Raw genomic sequence first — 15,182 nt, 5'->3', positions numbered from 1 at the left:
GACACTGAGACATACAGAGGTGTCCAGGACATAAAGTTAGTATGCATAGTGCTAATATTCATAACCAGCTCATTGGGTGCCAGGATCTATGCCTTTGCTGTCACTCTACATTGCCTCGAGAAAGTAAAGGTCATAAACATCTTAAGAGAAGATGTGGCCACGGGGTCAGTGGCTATTCATCTCTCTTTTGTAAGAAAGGTGGCAAAAAGTGTTATGGGGAGCAAATGAAGATCTAAAATATTCCAACGGAGAAAAATAGATAGAAAAACAGAAAGATGGCTGAATTAGATGATAGATAGATAGATAGATAGATAGATAGATAGATAGATAGATAGATAGAAAAATAGATGATGGGTGGATAGACAGATAAGACAGATGAGTGTGGAATATCTTATTTTCCTCCAAGTTTGTGTCCAATCATCTTGATTTGGGGGTATTCATATACCCACAGAAGAATATGTTTATGCATTTGTTTACACAGATTGTATGGTTAACTCTCTACATTATAAAAATGCAAAGAGTTGGTACACTGAGAAACTATTGCCAATCAATAACAAATGCACACAGCCTACTGACATTTCCATGTCTCTTTTCCTGGTCTTTGCCTCTATAGTGCTGGTAAACTGTTCCACTTAGTCTGCCGATCTTATTTTCAGCTGCCTTTAAAGGAAACGTGTATATCTCTGGCTCACTGGGCAGCTTTAGTTTCTCCTGGGTGGCTATTTAAGTTGCAGAGCAAGTACTTTTTTTGTTGTTGTTAAGGCCCAAAAGTACTCCTATGCCACACTTTACATTCAGGAGGAGAAAACAAGATGCTACTTCTGAAATTTAACAGCGTTGTCTGGCAGCATAGATTTCCCCCTCTTTTTCAACCAGCAACTAGCATCTGAGTTCTAGCAGTCACCAGGCTCAGAAATAAAGAAAGCAGAACACATATCCTGTTTGAGCATAGCATATTCCCTGACTTCTAATCTTTTCAGATGGTGATAACAGAAGCAGAATGGGAAGGAAATCAAGATGGACCACAGGAATACATACATAAAAATGATGAATTCAAGAAATAAAACAGAAGAAAAAAAGGAGTATTGGTCAAACATTTCTGTCTTCCACTCATTAGAAAAGCACATTGGCATTGAGTTTAGTATCCTGCCTTACTAATCCCAGATTATTAATACTCTTTCAAAGACAAAAAGGAATGTTTAATACTATACAACTCATTTCGTACCACTTCAATTTCATGAAGAAAATATAAACCCATTGGGTGTTTCAATGTTTGAATTAATTCAGGAAACCTATTATGCCTTCAAATGTTTCTGTGTGCCACCTCAAAATTACATATTTATATTATTAAATATCACATTTTAGGCCCAGAATATAGAGAGGAATTAGTAAAAATTATTTTTTCACTCTCCCACTCAAATGATTCTGCTAGTTTTCAAAAAAAAAAAAAAAGATTATTATGACTCTTGGGAATTGGCCCCTGAATGTGTCAAAGCTCCACAAAGATGGTCCAAAGGGCAGTGGCTGGCAAATGCTGGTACCTAGTAATACTCGAGAGGGTTCTTCTGGGTTTGGGTTAGTTCTTCTGGGTTAAATCTGAGACAAGCAAGTAAGATATAGAGTCATTAAAATAACTACATTACAGCAGCTAAGATCTCTAAGCTAAAGGTAAACACCACAATAGTACCAATGTACTGGCTGTAAAAATTGAGCAAGATACCTAAAGAACAAGCGGCTGCAATAAGAAAGATGAAGACTTTCTTAACTTTTCAAAAGAAGTAAAAAAATACATGATTAAAGTAAGAAAAATGACTCCTTTACAAGCCATTATGGGGAAAATGTTTCTGTGACCTACCATATGTTTCAATTACTGTGATTTATTTGACCTTTTGCAATTTTCTACAAATATCATACGAATAGTACATCAAAAATTACATTAAAACTTATACTCATAAATAAATAAGGCTTTTGAGTTCACATGCTATGAATCCATTATCAAACACACCAATAAAGGAAAAAAATGATGGTGTGTGGCAGAATAGCAGGTATGGTTTAAAAATCCACCAAGGTCTAAGCCTGAATTATGAAGAGGAATAAGCTGATGATACCTGCAAAAGTTTCCATCGCATATTAAGGTCATCTAGCTGGCGAGACATCTTCAGAGATGGGTGCAGGTCAAGTGGAGACAGCTGACTCGATAAATCATTCATTGTTTTAACTTTTAAGTTGATTGGTGCAATTTCTTCTCTAAATGCCTGGAAGAAAAGGACAATAATGAGGGCATCAGAAAAGAATATAACGGAAGGTGGTATGTATTTTGAACTTTCCAATGGCAAGATCAGCTGAGAGGCCAACGACAATTGTTTAATCAACAAGGGCTGCTTCACATTCACGTCCGGTCTTCAGCCATCAAGACCACCAGCTAAAGACTGTCAAACAATAGCGGGAAGGCCGGGGAGGGTAGCGGGGGGGTGGTAAGAGATCAACCGAAGGACTTGTAGGCATGCATATAAGCATAACCAATGGACACAGGACACTGGGGAGTAGGGGAGGCCACGGAAAGGTCAATGGGGGCGGGGAGGAAAGGAGACATATGGAATACTCTCTGTAATACTTTAAGCAATAAAACAAATTTTTTTTAAAAAGAGTCTTCCTTTATATCACGGACAAACTAAGACAGGACATGACGAGAAAGATATAATGCAAACACATTAAAGTGAGTATATATTTCCTTCAAATTTTTCATTATATGTGATTTAGTCTAGATAATATCTGCCATTATAATCTACTTTACGAATTTCTAGTCTTGATTCTATCTTTAAATTTCTTCCATATTTCCTTCTCTTTTCTTTCTTCAGATGGCTACCTTAATATTTTTTCACCAATGCAACAACTTGATTTTAACAAGTTTTCATCGAAAATTAACTTTAAAAGTGTCCAGTAAAACCATCTTCCTTAACCACAAAACCGATGCCTATATGTACTGGAGAGGTAAGGCTGTCCCTTTCAAAAACATTTGTGATCATTGAGATAGATACAGGAAAAGAGGGAAATGAAGCTTAGAACTGACAAATGCCACCTCTGGCACAGTCCAGAGCTGGTACGGTTTGGGATGAGGAGGGTATGTGAGAGAGAAAGAAAAAAAACAAAACAAAAAATAATACTTGGGCCATGACAGTCATCTGTCCTGTGAGAGCAAGCAGAATAATACAAACACTATGTTTTCTCCATTCCTCACATAATTTTACCTGCCTCATGTTCAAGCCTCCCTTTCCAACTGTCTGCCTAGATCCTTTAAGACTCCACTCAGGTGCCCCCATACACACCATTTCAGAAAAGATTTCCCTCGGGCCCTCCCATGGGTTCCCCAGCATTTTCTCCGCCTTCTCCAACCCAGCCAGGACATTCAACTAGCACCTGTTTGACACACAAACTGGGCTTTATAGTGGAGGCCACTCTGATTGTTTGGTGCCATACTATCTAGTTGTTATGTATTTTAAATATCTTTCCTTATCAGAGCTCTTAGTACATAAAAGTATAAGCATCCATATTCTTAATGTCCCCCCTGTAGAATGGAAGCTTCTTGAGACAGGCACCTGGCAAAATTCAGCATAAGATTTGCAATACAAGAGGGGCAGACTTCCTTTCTATTGACACAGGCCCCCAAAAATGATTTTTGAAGCAAGATTAAGCCAATATGGAATTGGGAACAGAATGGGTTCTAAAAATAGAACTGTAATTTTATTTTTTTGGTACATCATAAGATTAGAGTGAATCATGTATTAAATTTAACTCATGGGTATTAGGTGTTGTGAACATCCTATTGGCATCAACCCTCAGGTTTTAATCCCCACCGTTAAGAAACCAGGCATAGGACCTTTCTCCTCCTCTTTCCACCACTCCAAGTTGAATGAAGTAATATGTATTAAAGTGCTTTGGGGACTATTACATTTTATTAAAACACTACAAGTATTAATTTGGCTTCCTCCTTATGAGTATAAAAAGAAAGCCCCTTTAACTACTTCCTTCTCTTCTCCGAAACTTTTCTAGTTACCCTATAGAATTCTTCCTTATATAATGCGCATTGGCTAAAAATAATCATTATGATTGATAAACATCAAAGTAATATTAAGAATATAACTGTTTTTTAAAGACATTAATTCTAGGCAAATCAGCGAATATGCTTCAGTGTTTCAAAATTTTGAACACGCCTGAAAGCCACGTAAAGAAGCTAAGGCGGGGACTCAGCGGGGGCAGATCTGGAGCCAGAGGCGGAGTGAAAAGTACGGACGGCGGAAGGAGCAGTGCACACATTTGAAGCAATGTGCCGGCATGCCGACGGGCCAAAGGTGGGAAACATCACCAGCACTCTACAGACGTCGACATTTCAAAATCGGTGGAAGAAGGCAAGCCCACAAAGACATGTGAATTGCTGCAAAATGGAAAAAGAAAGAACTCGGAGTTGTGATAGCTTTTCTCCACGGCTGATGTCAGACGGTGCACACACGTACAGCCCAGCGAGGAAAGCAGTTATATGATAGCAAAGGCATTTTGTTACTATCACATAGGCCTAAGGAATTAATCACTGAAACGGACCCGTGCGACAAAGAGAATTGGGAGTTAGGATGGGGAAGGAGAATTTTTTCAGCCTGGACTTTGAAGAAACCTGGTGTCCCTCAGATTCAGTTTCAGAATACCTACAGAATTTAAACCCTTCAAGCTTTCTTCAGTTGTGATTTCAATAGTATACATTAACGTTCTCTCCTTGGAGGACTCAAGATTTTTAATCTGCTTTTAAAATCAATATCTTTGTAAAATACCAAAACATAGATATTAAAGATTAAAACAAAATGCTAGAAAATATTCTCAGATTTATAAAATTTTAAATGCCTTCAAAAGACATCAAAAGATGCCCTTCAGAAGATAAAACTTTTTAAATTAGATTCTAACATTAAGACAGATTTTAAAATCTTCCAGAATGACAAAATAATGTTTTTCTCTTACAAGCCACAGGTAAAAACATGAAAAGATCTGTGACAAAAAAAAGGTCTGTAGGTTTTGTTTCTGTTGCAGTGGTCAGGTGTTTTATGGCAACAAGAAATCTCTTAAGGAAGTATATAGTTTGGTTTGTAGAAGCTTCCAAATTAAGGGGCTAGAAATAAAGCAAGTTTTAAAATGATCTCAGATCTGCCATGTGTTCTATTATAAAGAAGCAATTTATCATGTTCTGGCTGCACTTTCCTATAGGAGAATAAAAATCTATGTGGTCTTCTGGCCGTAAAAACAGAAACATCTGCTAGTATTAAAGGCACTGCCTGGCAGCCTGTTGGCAGATGTGAACCCCAGACTGGTCTCCAATCAGGTGTGCATTATGCAAATAAGAAAGACAAGGTAATTTTAGGGAGTTAAAATTATTTGATTACCCCAAAGACTTAGTTTCCCACTTGCTTTGGCATACTGAATAAGATTTAGCAATAATCAGTACTGATTTTCATCTGCCTGTAGCTTCGATGGGATTTGGGGTATATGTTAGAACACATGTAAAATGCCGCAGCTGTAAGATCTGGGTTTTTATTTTCTTTTTTCCTAATAAGATGTTAAAATATCTTAATCCACAGTTTATTCCTTTCTCTTAATATTAATTGTAACTTTCCTAGCTTTCCACATAAGCAGAGATTTGAACAAAAGGATTTGGATGCCGCGCTGGATAATTTCTTTAATCAAATCAGATTAACAACGCCAAAACTTTTTGGCCTTTAATAACCTGATGCAACTTTTGATTTTCATCCAACACTAACCATCCTATATTAAAAACTGATATTTCAAATTCGAATGGATAAATTCTTGCTCTATCCAAAGGACATCTTGCAGTCCAAAGGAACATGTGTTAGTAGACCACTTACTTGAAGATCTTCAGTGTTTAAAACCATCTTTTAAATACAGGAAGTAGCCCTAGCAGGTTTGGCTCAGTAGTTAGAGGATCAGCCCGCGGAATGAAGTTTCCCAGAGTTGACTCCAGTCAAGGGCGGAAGGCAACCAATCGATATGTCTCTCACACCGATGTTTCTCTCTCTGTCTCTCCCCTTCCTTCCACTCTTGAAAAATTATTTTTAAAAATATCCTTGGGTGAGGATTAATAAAAAGTAAAATACAAGAAGTATGCAACTTCCGAAGGAGCTTTATTTTCACTTGGTTATTCAAAACTCAGATCCACCCATAGACATGGATTTTAAGATACTAGAGTTGTAGGAAGAAACTCACTCAACTCATTGGGTGGCTGGAAAGGTGTGTATATTAAAATGAAAGATGGCAGGCACCAATACTCTTTCAGTAATAATATTTTTTTAAGTTTAAATTTTAACATGTAACTTTTAAAGCTTTGAATTTAAATAGATGATCAAAATTGTGCTTAATTACGTTATTATGAATGAGGTCTCTACAATGAAAGTGAAGAGCAAGAAACAGATCATGAAAACTCTACCACTTATTAGCCATGTGGGCTTGGGCAATATCTTCAAATCCATCCTTTATAAAATGGGCATAATAATAATGCCTATCCTGTTGGGTTAGTGTGATGATTAAAAGAGATAGCCATGTAAACTGCTAAGGAAGTTCCAGGCACATAGTAAGCCTCAATAAATGCTATTATTCCCATGCCCCCCCCACGCACATATATGTAATTTATCTAAGTATTCAGTTAAATACCTAGACCTTTCTTCTCTTCCTATTCAGCCACATGTTTACATACAACGGGAAAGCATTATCTAATGTCTGTGCACAAAAGAAGGATGTCTTTTGCATTAAAAATCCTATTCATGATAGATATTATCAATTAACACCTTCTGATTTGTCACTAGTTCATTCTCTGATTTGATTTCTAACTATGCAGTATATAGTTTACCATGCTATTACAAACCACACTATACTCTAAATCTGTTATTTGTTTCTCTAACTGCTTAAATCCCATTAACTTTATTTCTGGATATGTTCTAGAATACTGTATCAAAACGGGGTCCAGAAGATAGATCTAACACCTTAACTTTGGGCTATTCCTGACCACAAACAGATTTATAGCTAAACGAATTTTCCATTGATATACTCTGATGTTTGAGTATATTATATAGTATAGATATGCTATATATACGTATTATGTAGATAAGAATTCCCAGTAAAACAGGATACTTTTGATTAAAACTTAAATTCAATCCCAATTTACAGCAAATACAGAGTAGAGAGGAATCTGCCAGATTACACCATGTGGATGACATTCTGCAAATTCCAAGCTGTGAGAAACACTATAAAACAAACAATTCAGCTGCCTTAACAACTGCATTGCAAAAAAAAAAAAAAGGAGGGGAATATTAGAGATTAAAAGGGACTTTAAAATATTTCTTAAAAACCAAGCAAGTGTTTAGGAATGCACAGTGGAGTAAAAAAAAAATATTATTTTTTCCAAAATAAAGTAAATTATGGAAAAAAGTCAGAGTTGCTATTAGGGGGAGGATTCTGATGGGAAGGGGCATAGGAAAGCATCTGTTGTGACTGGAAATCTTCTCTATCCTGATTTTGGCAGGGGCTGTAAGGTCATTGACCTTATAACAATCCCTTATAACAAGTTATACATTTGGCTCTCTTTAATTGTGCCATATTTAACCATAAAACATGTCATAAAATCCCTTATCTGAGGCAGTGATGCTGACCATGGTTTTTTCAATGTGATCCTGCAGCGAGTCGATGAGTAAGTCGCCCACGGGCTTCCAGCCATTTCTCACGGCCTCTGCCTCCTTCATGTCAGCATCCAGGTCGTCCATGGCTCCCTGAAGGTCTCTGAGTTTCTCCAGCGCCTTGTCCACCTGCTTTTGCCAGTTACTAGTTACAGCATTTAGACTTTCCCACTTCTCTTTAACTTCCGAAGACTGTTTGCGCATGGCTTTGGCAATCTTTTGGGCTCTCTCCTCGGGAGTCAATTCTGTGATTAAACAAAAAAAGAGAATATTTGGAAGCCGAATCAACTTTGTATTCCTTATAGTCAAGTGTGAAGAGCATCTTTTGAAACTTTGCTACCAGGATACTGGGAGGCAGAGTTACACTAAACGGGGGAAGAACGAGTGTCTCTATACCTCTTCTAAGAATGCCCTGATGCTTCTCAAAAGAAGAAAACAGTTACAGAGTAGTAAGGGCCCAGTAATTTCAGCAACTTCTAAATTTTACTATATTTGCAAACCTTGAAATATCACAAGTAAAAAAAAAAATAACATTTTTTCTTTCACATGTATTTCACATGTTATATAAAAACCAAAGACCATTTTTCATTCCATTGTCCTACAGAGAAATGGGGAGTATAATTAGTAGATAAATCGCTTTAAGTTATGAGGAAAAACTATGCAAAAAGAAGATGAATTTATCATGTTCCTTAAAAACAAAAACAAAAAAACAAAAAGTAACTGAAGACAAGTAACTTATCTTAGCTGAGTTTGCTTGGCACTCATCTTTAATACAGGGTGCTTTCTGTAGTCCAGGATCAATGTAGCACATAACCAATGTTACAAGAGAAAGATGTAAGATTTCAAGGACCATCCCAAACATTTCATGAGGGCTTCCAGAATGTCTGAGGTAAAGTTAGGTTTTCAGACAGGAAAGGGAAGGCATAATGCAAAGGCCTGCCACAGGACAGGGGCAAAAAGACAGAGAGAGGGTCTAAAAGACAAGGAAAAGATAATGACAGAAATGAAAGTCAAGTTCAAAGCCCAGGGTCAGAAACAAAGACATGAGAAGCTGACAAGAAAAAGGCAGAGGAATTGGATGCACATAAGCAGGTTAGATAGATCACCAGCTAAACCCCCTGGGCCTCACTGCCTCAACACCTGAAGATGCCTCCTTCCCTAGCCAGCTGGTTTGACGGTTTTCTTGCTTGACCACTGGAAACAGAGATGCAGGTCAGAAACATACAATCAAGTTAAACTGTAAATTACTTTAAGATAGAAATGCACATTCTTGTTTGTGATAACATCCACCTTTTTGTGTCAGTCACATTTTTTAGCAACTTCCTCTTCACCTCAAAAATGTTCCAAATCACCATAAAATGAACTCGAGTTCATCACACTTCCTAGGGAGACAAACTCAGCTAGCCCTCCTTAACTAAAGCTTTCATACTCAACATAAATTTGTCTGTCTGTCTTTATTTAAATGCTACTTAAGAAGTCAATAAAGGGGCCTTGACACATGTCTTTATCTAAATTTCCAGAATATTCTAGATATCAATACTTAGACTTAGCAGCTATAGTAAATCTCAGGGGACCAAATGGACTCAAGAATTTAGTAACCATAGAGCTCTGAGTTGAACTGCTGAAGTGCTCTGAGGCTATAGAGACACTTGAAAAATCCCTTGGCAATAAAATTGATATCAGGAAAGAATGTGTTATGATAGGTAGACTAAATATACCAGCACATGATAAATATGGAAAACTAAGTGAATCCAAGACCCAGCTTTAAGGAAGGCTGAAGCTGGAATATAGTCCAGCACAACAGTCAGGGGAGGAATCAAGAAGCCGGGAGAATAGCCCTAAACCACGCAACACATCAGGATTCCAGGGTTCCTGAGAAAGGACTTTGGGAGAAAAGACATGTCTTTAGGCAAACCTTATTTAAATCTTATACCTTCAAGATACTGAGAAAATGGCAAGTATGTAATACTTATACTATATATAATTTATTTTTATATAAATATAAAATGCTATATGTGAGTTGAAACAATGATTCATAAATGGCTGGATGAGAAAGGGAATTGACCATTTCTATAATGGCAACAGCGGGGTTTGTTAATAAGCCACTTGGGCTTTTTAAAAGATATATATTGAATTGCTAATGTCTCACTTTTGTAAAAACAAAAAACACAAAACACACACAGTACCAATTTCAGAACAGACAATTTAAATATAATCATTTTCCTTGGATGCAATAAAAGCTGTGTCTGAGCCAGTCATGGAATTACCTGAGACACAGCTTCTTTCTCCTATGACAAAATACCTGACACTGGCTGTGACCTTTTGTCTTCTATGCAAAACCTTTTGACTGAGCAGTCCTTTCGTAGTATATATTATGTAGTCCCTACTCAAGCAGCTACGCAGAAAAAAAGGAAAGCTCTATTTCACCATCTGTTTGCTGGAAATAAAAAAAAAAATGTTATCTAACCAGAGTCAGAAAAATAGTGCCTCCTGCTAAAGCAATAATCTGTTTATTATTATTACTAGAGGCCTGGTGCACAAAATTCATGCACGGGGGAGGGGAGGTGTGTGCCTCAGCCCGGCCTGCGCCCTCTTGCAATCTGGGACCCCTTGGGTAGAAACCCTAGGCCTAGCTGGCGATTAGGGCCTATTGGGGCTTTCCTTTCCTCAGCTGCTGGCAGCTGGCCCTGTGCCCGCCGCTGCCACTGCTTGCCATCTTTGTGGCGCTGCCCCCTTCCCCTGCCACCAGTCACCTCCCTCTGCAGGCAACAGGCATAGGGTGCAATCACTTGGTTGGCCTGGGCCTCCATCTGAGAGACAATCGCTGGCCAGCCCTGCACACCCGCCATAGCGTTGCTGGCCGGTGGCCTGGACCTCCCTCTGTGGGGTGATTGTGGGGCGATGGTGCCCCCCCCCCCCCCGGCCAATTGCATTGCACCTGCCTTGGCTGGCCTGGCGCCAGTGCATGTCATAGCTTGATCGTCTGAATGGTCGTTCTGCTATTCGGTCAGTCGATTTGCATATTACACTTTTATTATTATATTCTAGAGGCCCAGTACCTGAATTCGTGCACATTGAAAGGATATTAATTAACAGAAATATTGTAGAGGCTGGGGAAGGACCACAGGAGGTTGGCTCCAGGGCATGTCCTGCCCATCTCGCCCAGACCTGATCAGCTACACCCCAGCAGCAAGCTAACCTACTGGTTGGAGTGTCTGTCCTCTGGTGGTCAGTGCATGTCATAGCAATTGGTGAAGCAGTCGACTGAATGGTCTACTGATTGGTTGGACACTTAGCATATTAGGCTTTTATATATATACATACATACATATATATTATTATTATTATTATTATTATTATCATTAACTTTATAGAGAGGGGAGGGAGGGAGGGAGGGAGGGAGAGAGAGAGAGAGAGAGAGAGAGAGAGAAACATCATTGATCGGTTGCCTCCTACACGTCTGACCAGGGATCAAACCTGCAACCTGTGTATGTGCCTTACCAGGAATTGAGCCTTCACCTTTTGGTATATAGGAGGATGCTCCAATCAACTGAATCACACTAGCCAGGGCAACAAACTCAGTTTAATGAAGACTTTAAACCAAGAACAGAGTGTGGTCCCTAATCAAACAAAAACTTCTCAGGGCATTTGTGAAACAGGTAATATGAAGCAATATTTGAAATATCAATTTATGACAACCTAGAGTAAGAAAATAAAAATTTTTTTAAAAAAGCAGAATAGCAGAAAAGATAAAAATAAATAATTACATGTTAAAATCCTCTCGTTCTTCAAAAATCAAAGAACAAAGTTTGCTTCAAATTTTGTGAATAGATATTTTGTGGTAAGGATCTTCTTGAGCCATGGTTCTGAATACTGGTGACATATTAGAAACCATCTGAGAGTTTGTTTTGTCTGCTTTTAAATGCTGATCCCCAGGGTACCTACCCCAAAGGATTAAAAGATTCTGACTAAGTTGGTCAAGGGTGAAGGGCAGCAAGAGTGAATGTAATGTGTTACCAGGTCACAGCTTATAAATTGATTACTCTGGTTCCTACTGCTGACACTCAACAGAGGATTTCCACTCCAGTGAGTTGTGTCATTCCCACCCACAACAGAGCCACTGACACTGAAGGCCAGAGAGCAAAGAAATCTATTTTGCATTTGAAAAGGCAGTAATAGAGGCTAACCCCAGAGACAGAGGAAATAGAAGGATAAAACTAAATAAATGTACTGACAATTCTCAGACCAGCAACACTTTTCCTATGTCACTCTCTATTCCTTATTGTGTATGTGTGTGTTTTGTGCATTTGTGTGTGTATTCTTTGAAGGGGAAGTATTTTGTTTCACTCTTCATTTTCCCACCCTCCTCCTTTCAGGCCTTCCCATTTACTGGACCAAATTTTGAGAACGGAATCTCATTTAATTTCTATATTTATATTCTTATATTTGTATTATATGTGTAATAATATATTGCAACTATTACTACATTTATTGTATATTTACGTACTTTAAAATAGCAGTTTTTATTGTGTTACGAAGATATCCAAAGGAGAGTACCTTTTAGGAAGAAGGAAGATGAGAAAGAAGAACAAAGAGCCCAGCTGCAGAGGCTCAGTGGCCGAGCCTGACAGTGTGATTTCCAGGCAAGGCACACACCCGGGTTGCCACCTTGATCCCCAGTAGGGGTCATGCAGGAGGTAGCCAATCAATGATTCTTTCTCATCACTGATGTTTCTCTCCCTCTCCCATCCTCTCTGAAATCAATAAAAACATACTTTTAAAAAAGAAAAAGTAAAAGAAGAGAGGAGAAAGGAATAATCAATCCTGAAGTTTGCTCTCTGGTCCAATTATCTTTATCCTTCAACTTTGCAGATCAGTTGGATGGTATTTACATCACACTCGCCTTTATATCTTGAGGAGAAAGACCATAATACAACTCACACTGTAATACAGGTGAAAAACCAACTTGGACCAGGAGCAGAGACTAGGATTTGTCATTAGCCCTGCCCCCACCTTGACCTTCACTCTGAAGCAAGCTTCATGACCTGCTTTTCCCAGCTGTATCAGGTGGGAACCCTATTTTCTCATGCTGGGAAAACATTTTATACCTACAGACACTTTTACCTCTAAAATTCAATTATATAAGAAAGGCAGAGCTTCCTTAAGAAATCTTAATAGTAGAAGGGGAAAAAAACATCTCCCTTTGTGTGTTTATGCAAAATATATATATATTTTTAAATTAAAAAAACACAAGTATGCATTTCTCCTATGAAATCTATTAGAGCCAGCCCCGTGTTGCTTGTAATAAAGATGTCCCATATTTATTGTATTTTCTTTCTCAATTATGGTACTGACAACTATTTTCTCCATTGTGACTTTTTATTCTATAGATATTAAAGCTTTATGTCATTCATCTTTCATTTCCTTCTATCTTGGTTTTGCAGGCCTTAATCTAGACATGGTTGTTCTCAATATATAATTAATGAATTGAGTTCAGTTGAATGGGATTTTTAGCTTTAGTCTTTATTGAGAATGCACAACTTCATAATTTTAAGTAGAACCATTCCTACTTATTTTTTCTTTCTCCTCCTCACACCCATGTAAAGCATTTATTAAAAAAATGTTATACTATGAAAGAGAATGCTTTAAAAAGTATTTCAAGTATGGTAATTTCTACTATCTTGTTTGTACTATTTGTTGTTGTTTTTTACATGCATGATATTCTTACAGTTGTATTTCACCATAAGATGAAAAGAAAATATTAAGGAAAACAAATATAGAAAAACACATATAGAAAAAAAAATTCTCCAGAGTAGCTCCTCACTGCTGGACAATTTAGACAAGAAAATATTAGAACATCATATGCTAGTTCCAATACTAACTAGTCATGTCATCATAGATAGGCCCCTTACCTCTTTGAACCTCAGTTAATATCTATGAAGCTATATATCTATATGTGCACATGCATGGCCACAGTAGGGCCTCAAAAGAGTTAATTGATTTCATTTCTTTTATTATTATATTATTAAGCCTGTGAAGTTTAGACATCTATAGAGATTTTCACATAGCAAACCAGGTTAATTAGCAAACAATAATTCAAGGGCAAAAACAATGCATCCCCATTTCTCTAGAGACTCCATTTGACTTGCTTTCTCTCACTCCCTCTCTTTTCACCCCCCTCTATTTCTCCTGCTCCTCTTTCTCTCCTTCTTCATGACCAAAAGATGCTTCTGATTAAAATAATGGGAAATAAATTCTTTTTAAAATTTCTTCTGATTACATGATTAAGATCAACTTAATTTATTTGAAATAATCAGTGTTTAAGAGGATCCTGTCCATTGCCTATTCTGTATGGTGACAAATGACAACAATTCTTTATGAACCTGATTACAAGTACATCATCAAGTACCATTAGTTGATTATTTTCATGCTTCTAATTACATCCATCTAATAAATTATAAAGATGACAATAGTAAGAGACTAGTCAAAGTACATTAACTTGCTAATGTGTAGCCCAAATCTTTCAGCAGGGATATGATAGAAATTATATGGATCCATCCAGCTGCCAAGGAACTTCTCAAATCCCTTGTGTGTGGGGGGGGGGGGGGGGCAGCGGGGGTGAATATGAACAGTTGCATTTAGGAAAAAGAAAACTCCAAAGTAAAGAACGTTTTCCACAATACCAAAATGCTAGGTATTAATTTGGTGGGGTGCGGGGGAGGTGTCAGGGGGTGGAGAGGAACTAGGAATACAAATCACACTATGGAGTGAGATAAGCAGCAGTTCTGACCAGAACTTAATGAAGGTAGAAACAGAGGCCAAATACTTACAAGTTACACTGCTCCTGTAAAGAGGGACAAAGTAAACAGACTCAGCATGGAGCTGAGGAAGAAGGAACAGACTATTAAGAAGATTAACCACTAAAGAAAGGAGCAAGAACAGCTGAGGCCCTGGAACAGACCTAGCTAAGCAACCTAAGATCCAGCTTTCAATTTTCTGTAACTGAATATTCCCTGAATATCCTCACTCTAATGGTAGTTTTATAATTTATTCAAGTCAGGGATCTGTGCTGGACAGTGGGGGGCAGGTCACTAAGGGCAGGAGAGTGATGCTGAAAGGGAAGAAGGGAAGCTGGGAAGGTAAGTTCCCAGAAGGCAAGGATGTTTTGTTCACTGCTTCATCCTCAGGATTTATCTAGAGTATCACCTGGCACATGGTCGTCATTCAGTAAGTACTTGTTGAATAAATGTACAATATTATTGACTTAAAAAAATAAATTTTCCCCTTTCTCCTTCCAGAATCAAAGGGCAAGAGTCATAGATTTAAAAGTCTTCCATTTCTTGCTACATTGCTGCCCATCTCTCCCCAGGCTGCTTCCCTGTGGGATATACCAGCCAATTGATCAAGCTACAAAAGAAGTCCTGAGCTTTCCATTATTTCCAAGCTTAGCCATTATTA

General features: G+C 38.0%; 1 protein-coding gene across 12 annotated transcripts in view; it reads right to left on the bottom strand.

The window, feature by feature from the left end:
- Positions 1–15,182, bottom strand: part of UTRN (utrophin) — a 443,932-nt gene that overhangs the window by 85,201 nt on the left and 343,549 nt on the right. For all 12 annotated transcript variants that reach the window (XM_036316081.1, XM_036316083.1, XM_036316082.1 and 9 more), the window contains 2 exons: positions 7,701–7,969; positions 2,109–2,255 (listed from right to left, as the gene is read on the bottom strand). In XM_036316081.1, the coding sequence (XP_036171974.1) occupies positions 2,109–2,255; positions 7,701–7,969 (416 nt within the window). The remainder of the gene's footprint in view (positions 1–2,108; positions 2,256–7,700; positions 7,970–15,182) is intronic.

This window comes from Myotis myotis, unplaced genomic scaffold, assembly GCF_014108235.1.
Source record: "Myotis myotis isolate mMyoMyo1 unplaced genomic scaffold, mMyoMyo1.p scaffold_m19_p_7, whole genome shotgun sequence".
Classification (NCBI taxonomy): Eukaryota; Metazoa; Chordata; class Mammalia; order Chiroptera; family Vespertilionidae; genus Myotis; species Myotis myotis.
The sequence above is the reverse complement of the archived record's forward strand: the minus strand, read 5'-3'. Positions and strand labels throughout refer to the sequence as shown.